The sequence below is a fragment of the Trachymyrmex septentrionalis genome, unplaced genomic scaffold (genome assembly GCF_001594115.1).
Source record: "Trachymyrmex septentrionalis isolate Tsep2-gDNA-1 unplaced genomic scaffold, Tsep1.0 scaffold22, whole genome shotgun sequence".
Lineage (NCBI taxonomy): Eukaryota > Metazoa > Arthropoda > Insecta > Hymenoptera > Formicidae > Trachymyrmex > Trachymyrmex septentrionalis.
Genome location: NW_017305375.1, coordinates 3,881,852 through 3,891,408, shown reverse-complemented (window position 1 = coordinate 3,891,408; position 9,557 = coordinate 3,881,852). Strand labels below are relative to the sequence as shown.

The following is a 9,557-nucleotide window of genomic DNA, read 5'->3' as shown; positions in this document are numbered from 1 at the left end:
TGAATTTTACAAAAAAAAGCTCAGAACTTTTTTGTACACCTAATATATATATATATAATCTATAAAATTTTAATAAATATTTGTGCAAAAATTTATTTGGATCTATTTTGTTGCATAATGCCATTATTTATTGTTTTGTTTTTGTAGTTGATTTCAAAACGTATTTATAATAAAAATTATGGCTAATATTTATGTTTAGCTAATTTTTTGGTTAATATTTTTAGCTGATAGCCAAAACGTCCTTAACTTTAATGATTCAATTAACTCTTTATGCTTTTTTTAGAAAAAGCTGATTAGAAAAAGATGAAGAGTATAAGCTGAACTGAGATTAAAGTTAAAGATGTTTTGTGTGAGCAAAAGTGTAAGGGAGGAGGAGGGAAAGAAAGAGAAAGAGAGAGGGGGGGGAGAGAGAGAGAGAAAGAGAGAGCACGTCTGTAAATATAAAATTTTGTGAATAAGCGTGGGACGTGGTTGCCCTTCGAGGTCACGGAGAAGCTGTCTCACCGAGAGACCCCCACGGCCGGGGACGCCGGGGACGCCGGGGGGACGCACCGGCAAGAGAGCACTACAAATTTAGAAACGCGGTCGGAGCGCGGACCGGCGCAACTCACCGGTTCCTAGATCATCCCTGACGTGTGCTGCGACCAGCACGCAGTGTGCTATGTCGAAATACGGGAACATTTTCAGCTTGATAACCTGATTGGCCATATCCAGGAACGCTTCGGGATCCATGATCGTGGATGTTGATCGTTGCTCGCTCGTCGCTCGTTTTAGCCTGACCGTATATACGATGTACCACACGACGTTCACACGCCTCAGCACACTTCACGCGAGCACCACGACTCGTATACTCCTCAACAACTTCCTCGATTCAAACGCTCGCGATCGAGCGCCCGCGAGCGACGCCAGCTACGCGTTGTCTGCTATCGTCGTCTGCTAGGCTATTCCAACCTAACTTAACCTCGCGCTACATAGCAATTATATAAAAAAAAGAAATCATAATTTCTTGCCTTATCGATTAAGTGCGCGCAGTGTTGTTTCTTAAACAGTTTCTCTAACAGTGTATAGATGGCAATAAAGCATTGCGAGTGTTGCCTAAAGATTTCTGTATTACCTAATATTTCTATGATAACAATAAAGATTTCTACATTATCGGTGTAATTATTTGAATGATGCTTTCTAGAAATTTGGGACGTTTTCGAAATAATATTCGGAAACTATCCGAGTATCTCCGAATATTATTATATTTTTGTTTAACATTTGGTGAACAACTAAATGTGTGATACTTGAAGCATCGATCATGAGCACCGATAAGAGACGGCCAGCCCTGAACAAATTTTATGATCATCAAAAGGGACTGATGATAATTAAAAAAGCGATAAAAAATAATTTCAATTGCTATAAACAATCAAATAAACAAATAGTGACTTTTACATAATTTATTACACACATTATACATATCTACTTTTGATTATAAGGGTCTGTAAGTGCTCACTCTTTTGTTATCCTACCTCGATAGACACGCTTATGAGCAGTGTCTATAACGTCACGGTGACGTCAGAATGTTTCTCTATCTTTCTTTACTTATGTAAGCGACGCTTATCACTATTTAAGGTGCGTGAGCGTAAAATAAACGCATCCATAACGGCGAGTGAGCGTAAAGTAAACGCACCCATAACGGTTATAGAGGAAGATAAGTTTAATGATGACAAATAGACTGCAAATACGAAGGTACCGTTATCACATTTATAGTATTTATTAAAACACAATTCAATGGCTTCGGCCATTTTTAACTTGGGCTATCTACGTTTACCCAATCAGAAATGATGTCGATTCAATTGATCAAATGATGTCGAAAGCATCAAATCGACGTCAATTCAATGTCGATTTTATTATCATTTCTTTACTATAGGCATGTGTTGCACGCTCGCTAAATATATTCCTGACGTCAAGAAATAAATGAATTTACGTAACAGATAATAAAGGCAAAGAGCAGAATGATGCGCAATTGCTGCAGTATAGAATGTGTAATTTTGTGATTGAGAAGTGTCTAGTGTCGAGATTGATTGGTATTCTTGTACTCTCTTTCATATAAAGCATTTATTAATATTTTAGTCATGTCTAGAAATATACAGAAGTATACAGCATTGATTAATTAGTTATGCAATTTTTTAAAATGTAGTCGACAATAATGAGAGAAAAGGATCGTGGAAGACGACATCTCTCTCTCATTTTTCTTCCATCACACCGTTGAATGGAAAGAGAGATACAGATTGGTAGTCTTCCATGATTCCTCTCTTTTTTATCGATCATTTTAACATACGGATCGCGCAGCCCATTCTCTATGTCTTTGATGTGTAATATATTTCTTTATATGTATTTTTATATGTATAATATATTTTTATTCATATATTTAAATATATAATAAATATATATGTATGCAGAATGTAACTAAAAAAATGTATATGGAGCATACCATGAGATAAACTCATGGCACATACAAAAACGTAAGGCCGTAAGAAAGATTCAATAATCTTCGCTGCTCAATCTTCACTGATTCAATATTCTTCGCTTCTCCCGCCGCGAAATCGCCAACTCCACTCCGCTTTGCCACGTTCCTGTATTCCTTCTATACTAGGGTGCTAACTTTAACATCGTATAACAACGAACCGAAAGCTCAGATCAAAAAATGACTCAAGACTTTTCTACTTGAATTCTTGTCCTGTATCTCACGGTATGCTTCATATACATTTTTTAAAATACATCCTGTATATATATAATAAAATATATATATATATATATTTTTTTTTATTTAGTATTAGTATCACTAAATTTGTAAGAATTCAGAATATAAGGATTTTGATTCAACATTAATTAATAATAAAAAAGGATGGGTTAAGTTTTAGATGTTTTTAATATGAAGAAGTTCCGAGGTATGTACAAATTATATTAAAGATTGTTTAAGTGGATTTGAGTGGTATTTCGATTATTATATTAAACTCGTACAAAATCATTATTAAAGATAATAGATATAAACGTTGTTAAATAAGATATCAACATATCCCGGGAATGAACAACAAAAATTTGTATTGTTAGTATTTGTATATTAGTACTTGTAAACATATATAACTTGATAAGTATGTTATATTCAAAGCTAGAATTCAAAACTAAATAATTATTTTATCAGATTTTGTTCGTCAAAATTGTTCCAAAATTTTTTATAAGTTATATATGCTACAGCTATAACAATAGTCTTGATATTTTATTACTTCACGTTTTGTCAAGAATGGAAAGTAATAAGTAACAACGTTACTTTTATCATTACTTTATAATAACAGTTTGGTGATAAAAATTACTTTATAATAACAGTTTGATGATAAAAATACAATGTCATTACTAAATTATTATTACAAAAAAAAAACAGTAAAAGTAACGGTTTCTATGCTTTTCATTAATAAATATCATAGCACATGAAATTTACTTTTGATAACAATTTGTCTCATATTCCCGATATGGGTTTTTCTAAAATACATATACATCAATACATTTGTCGACTCCGTTTAAGTTATCCTTTAATATGATATATTTATTAATAATTGATTATATTATATAATTTGTACATTTCGAAACTTTTTTATATTAACTAAGAAACATTAAAAAATGTTTTTTTTAGATTTTAACATTCTTCTTTTCTGCAAATATAATTACCATAAATATCTATGATATAGATATTATAGATATCATAGATATCATAGATAATTACACACAATTTAGTTTTGTTGTACATCATATATACATTATTAATACAAAGTTTGCATATATGTTAATCTTTCAGTGCTGCGCTATAATAATGACATACTTTGGTATGACATACCTAATCTAATTCGATTGCTTGTAACTTTTATGAAAATAAATATGTTGTAAAGAATACTTTTTTTAATCAAAAAACTAGATATTAAGAAACATAACGTACTAACTAAGCAAATGTATCTTTGGAAACGAAAAAATTGATATGTCATTATTACTCAATAAAAAAATAGAGAATATTTTTAAAACATTTAAAATTTTACAATTTTTGGATCACCAAAAGTTGGTAAAAAATTATCACTGATAAAAAAAAAAATAAAAAAGCTTTTAAAGCTTGAAACTCTTAAGCCTGATCTACAATTGTAAACGTAGTTGTAAGTAGTCGTAGTTGAAACAGTTTACCAATTACAGTCAGATATTCTCCTCGTATTCAAGTGTGATTGGTTAATTCTTACAACTACAACTACGTTTACGCAATCGTAGATCGTTTTATATTTCTGCATTCAATAGTAATTCGATACAAAATTTTTTCTCAAAAAAATGTAATACTTTTACAAAACAGTGTTTTATCCACAAAACGCCCTTTAAAAATTTTCTTACAATTTTTCTTAGCCGAATTACGCAACTTTGAAGCTAAACTTGCATTTCTTATAACCAACGTTGAAATTCGATAAATCATTGAAAAAATTTTTATATCTTCTCAATTCTGCAGAATTAAATTTATAACAATCAAAAGTATGTTAAAATACAAATTTCGAGCTTCCGAATACTTTTTGCGATTCTTCGCCGATTTTTAAAATTTGATTTTAAGAAATGCATATTTAGTTTTAAAGTCTAGTAATTGATCAGTTAAGAAAAATCGTAAGAAAATTAAAAAAAATATTTTGCAGATAAAACTTTGTACTTTTTTTTTGTAAAAGCATTAAACTTTTTAGAAAAATTTTTTATTAAATTGCAAATTATTAAATGTACGTAGTTTTAAAGAATCTAACTGTGCTATTTAAAGATACTGAACAGTAAAAATAAAAATTTTTTGGAGAAACAGCCAAAAGCATGTTAAAATACAAGCTCAAAAATGCTTTTTTACTTTTTAAGAAATAAAAGCTAAATGGCCAAGCTTGGATCCTTCGATGTGAAACAATTCCATGTGAATTTATATTCCACAATCCTTCAAACTGCGCACCGAATTTATTTTCAGACATAAAACGCAATCCTAACAAGTCTGGAGCAGTAATATCACAAATTAAATTGATAAGTGATTTAATAATATTGATGCTTGTAAGTATATCTTTATAATGATCTTTAAGCAACTTAAAACTATAAATAATATTATTGCAAAAAAATATTACCTTGACCGGGGATCGAACCTGGATGTCATGCGTGACATCCTTTATTTCTTGTTGTGTATTCATATCGTGGTTTAAAGTGATACTTTAATATTGTTTTCATTTTTTTTCTGAAATGATTTTTCACTAAGTTTCGATGATTTGAAAATTGTGCAATTTTGAGCGTTTTGAGTATATTTTTTAATTTTTGTTAAGTATGTGTGTACCAATAAAGTAACATCGAAGAATTATTAATTATCGTATATATTACTTACTCAACATTGCATCGAATAACTGTTTACATGCAATTAAATGTAAATTAAAGTAAATGTATCAATTCAGTCAATGTCAATAATAATTTATAGTAGTAGGGAAATAATAAATTCTACGAGCCATGTACATACAATACTTATATATACATTATTAATAGTTTACTTATGTAACTCTTTTTTTTATTTTTCATGTATTATCGTATACTTAAATTATCCAGCAAATAATATTACAATATTGTTAGCTCATTATGTAATAAGACAATTAATATGATAAAATCTGTTGATTGTAGAATGAAGATAAGAGAGAATACACTAAATATACTAAGGCATTTAATCTTGAAATTTGATTTGAAGACTACGTAGAAGACTTTCAAGTTTGCCACAATAATGTCGAGTTATTTCATTTTGTTGCTCCACTTTGTGTGTTGTATTTTAATCGGCTTCGTGACAACATCAAAACCATTGTCAATTTTATTAATAGAGCCTGTTGGATCGCCCAGCCATCATGTTTGGACGATGAATTTGATTAAAGGATTGCTTCGCAAAGGCCATCATGTACACGCAATAAGCACATATGAGACTAACATCAAAGATAAACTTGCGCAGAACTTAACATATGATGTAAGTAAATGTTATGGGACTTGAACCATTTTGAATATAAATTGAATATTTTAAATTTGTGAAACAAATGCGAAAGAATGTAATTTTTCTGTTTTAAAATATTTTATATTGTACGTATCTCGAATCATTGTATTAGCTGAGCTCCCAATATATTTTCATATTTCTATAATATATACTTTTTTCATCAACAGTAAAGAATATTTATTTTTTTCAGGTATTCGATGGTTTGATGAAAGTAATAGAAGAATCTGAAGAGGATTTTGATCCAGTTAAATGGGAACAGTATAACGTATTTTATATGATGTATTCTGCATATCATTGGGGAATTTATGCATGTGACTCAGTGATAAAAACTGAAGCAGCGAAAAAGCTTTTAGAAATGATCAAGACTGTCGAGTTTGATATTATATTGCAAGATGTTACATTTAATGAATGTTTATACGGATTGTGGGAGGTAAAGATAAAGCGATTTCTTAAATATTAGTGCAGTCTTAATTTATTTTATCTATTTATTACAATAGATTTAGCTATTTCTATTGTTACTCTGTGGATATTGTTTTTTAGATTGCTAAAGGTAAACCATCCATAGTAGGATATATTCCGTATAGCGCTGCACCTTGGCTCAAAGATATTATCAGAGGTCCAAGTTATCCAACTCTTCGATCTTATGGATATTTACCCATTGCAAAACCTATAGGTTTGTGGCAGAAAACATGGAATACTGTATGTTTTACTGTTGATGATTTCACACGACATTACTATTACTTGCCTATTATGCAACGACTTGCTGAGAAATACGTAGGCCACTCAATTAGATCATTACATGAAATAGAAAAAAACAGTATTAATATTATACTACTCAATAGTCATCCTGCATTTGAGCATGGGATTCCATTGCCTCCGAACACTTTGGAGATTGCAGGACTGAATGCTCAGGCCATAAAACCGATTGATGGCGAAATAGTCGTAACATATCCCGAGGTAAGAGAGATTGTATATTATATTTAGATCAAACAAAATAGCTAGTCTATATTTGCCGAGTGATCGAATGTAATTGGTTGGATAGGTAAGAAGTAATCATGTTTAATCGCTCGACAAGTAGGTTAACTGAAGGCTAGCTACAAGTAACAGTTTTACATGTATCTATTTTTCTACTTAGTTTTAAAACTAATAAAAATTGCAAAAAATATATATTAGCAAAAAATTATATATACTGAAGAAATTTAATGAGATGGTCTCATCGAATTATTATTTATATTATTTACTTTCGAATTTTTAAAACGATTTTCAGTAAATATACAAAGTTACATATAAAGTAATTATACGTTGTAATTTCTCACTGAATATTATAACTGTAACATAACACATTATAGTTATTATCGAAATATTTATTTCACAGGATATGCGCGCATTCCTTGATGGAGCAAAAGATGGAGTTATTATAATATCATTAGGAACAAATGTGAAATGGAAGTTTATCGGATTAGACAAAGTTAAGACTGTTTTATTGGTTCTGTCGAAATTAAAACAACGAGTATTATGGAAGCTAGATATTGAAATGCCATTTGAAATACCGGACAATTTGATGATTGTAAAATGGATGCCGCAACGCGAAGTTTTATGTACGTTTTCTAATTCTTAGAAAAATATAAAAAAAACGTGATAACCGATATATATTTTCTCCATAATTAGACTTTTTTTCATATTTTCTTTTATTAACGTGTAAATTCTTTTTAATTAAGTTCATAATTTAATCTATTTTTATTCATAATTTATTCAAATATCTATGAAATTATAAATGTTTTTTTGTGATATTATTTAAAAAAATAGCATTGACTAGAATATAATTTATAATTAAGAAAATTATTAATTTTTATACTGTCGATGTGAATTGTTATTTCAATCATCATTTTAGTATTTCAATAAAGTTTCGCAATACACTTAACAAAAACATTGCATATAATAACATTGCATATTTAAATATTTTAGTTTTAAATGGTTCTTGAATAATTATATAGTAAAATTTTATTTTAATAATGAATATGGTACTTGTTATAACACAGTAACCGAGTAAATGAGAATGGATTAAAATGAATTGAAATTTTAATCTATTTTTTTGTATCTATTCGAATGCGTACTTCAGCATATGGTCCATTTTTTCATTTATTTGGATGAAAATTTATGATTGGATTGAAAAATTGCATTTCCTATTTCAAATTCAAAAATATTCTCATAAGATATAGAAAAAAAGCTGATGTTATTTTTAGATTAAAAGATATAGAAATGTGCTTTATTCATATGCGATGCCTATAAATGAATAAAAATACATTGCAATCATATAGGATTTATTTTAACGTTCTCGAAAGCGTATTCCTGAAAATTTGAATCTATTTCAATCCATGTCAATTTATTCTCATTTAGTGGAGGAGATTTTGTTGCATTAGATTTACATATCTTATTATCTCTACAATAATGTTTAAATAATTTTGTTTTTTTTTGTAACAGTTTCTTGTTGACATCTGTAGATAATCTTAATTTTTAAATATTACAATTATATTTTATAATCTTTTTATAATAACAGATTAGCATTTTTAAATGAAAATTGGTTTTTCTAAAAATGATTTTTAGATGAATTGAACAAAATTAGATTTAAAAATGCATTATATTAATAAAATGTTTATATGAATGATTCATTATAAACAATTGAGATTTTTATTATGATAAATTTTTATGTGCAGCTCATAAGAATGTCAGAGCAATTTGGACTCATGGTGGTCTTCTCAGTACACAGGAAGCCATTTGGATAGGTGTACCAATGATTGTAACGCCTTTCTACGTAGACCAAAAATTCAATGCACAAAAAGTAGTAGCTAAGGATGTTGGAGTATATTTAGATATTAATACATTGTCCACGCGGACTGTATTACATGCAGTTGAAGAAATACTTTACAATAAAAGGTATCAAATTTCGATTACGTTTTAATATCATAATTATTATAAACATTAAATTAACATAATTAAATTAATATATAAGAGTTTATTTGACGTCACCTTACTATACTATTGAAGTACTTTTATTAGTAAAAAGAATTAAAAGAATGAAAGTTAATTAAAAGTTAGAAGCAAAAAAAAACATTGAAAAAGATGGAAAAAAGTTAGGTATGCTTATAACGCGAATTTATAAGTTAAGATATACGAATGTAAGATTATATTACATTAATTGTAAAATATGTTTGGTGCAGATATACAAGAAACATGAAACAATTATCTAGTGAATACCGAGATCGACCAATACCGCCGTTAGATTTAGCTATTTGGGGCATTGAATATGCATTCCGACATCCAAATGGGACTTTAATAACTTCACTTAGGTATCAAAGCTGGATAAAACAAAATCTAATCGACGTTTATGCATTTTTATTCTTTATTTTTATTGTAATATTGTTAAGTATATTCTTAACAATAAAAATATTTATTAAGTTTTATTATTGGATATATACCACATTTAACAATAAATTACATAAAAGGAAAC

General features: G+C 28.8%; 2 protein-coding genes across 2 annotated transcripts in view; one reads left to right on the top strand and one right to left on the bottom strand.

The window, feature by feature from the left end:
* LOC108748393 (trimeric intracellular cation channel type B) overlaps positions 1–963 on the bottom strand; it is a 5,770-nt gene extending 4,807 nt beyond the window's left edge. Inside the window, exon 1 of the mRNA XM_018486543.1 lies at positions 612–963. Within this exon, the coding sequence (XP_018342045.1) occupies positions 612–732 (121 nt within the window). The 5' untranslated portion in view covers positions 733–963. The remainder of the gene's footprint in view (positions 1–611) is intronic.
* Positions 964–1,624: 661 nt separating this feature from the next.
* The window catches only part of LOC108748230 (UDP-glucuronosyltransferase-like), an 11,131-nt gene continuing 3,198 nt past the window's right edge, over positions 1,625–9,557 (top strand). Inside the window, exons 1-8 of the mRNA XM_018486262.1 lie at positions 1,625–1,731; positions 4,903–5,085; positions 5,886–6,025; positions 6,240–6,479; positions 6,590–7,006; positions 7,425–7,647; positions 8,764–8,983; positions 9,268–9,471. Of these exons, the coding sequence (XP_018341764.1) occupies positions 5,921–6,025; positions 6,240–6,479; positions 6,590–7,006; positions 7,425–7,647; positions 8,764–8,983; positions 9,268–9,471 (1,409 nt within the window). The 5' untranslated portion in view covers positions 1,625–1,731; positions 4,903–5,085; positions 5,886–5,920. The remainder of the gene's footprint in view (positions 1,732–4,902; positions 5,086–5,885; positions 6,026–6,239; positions 6,480–6,589; positions 7,007–7,424; positions 7,648–8,763; positions 8,984–9,267; positions 9,472–9,557) is intronic.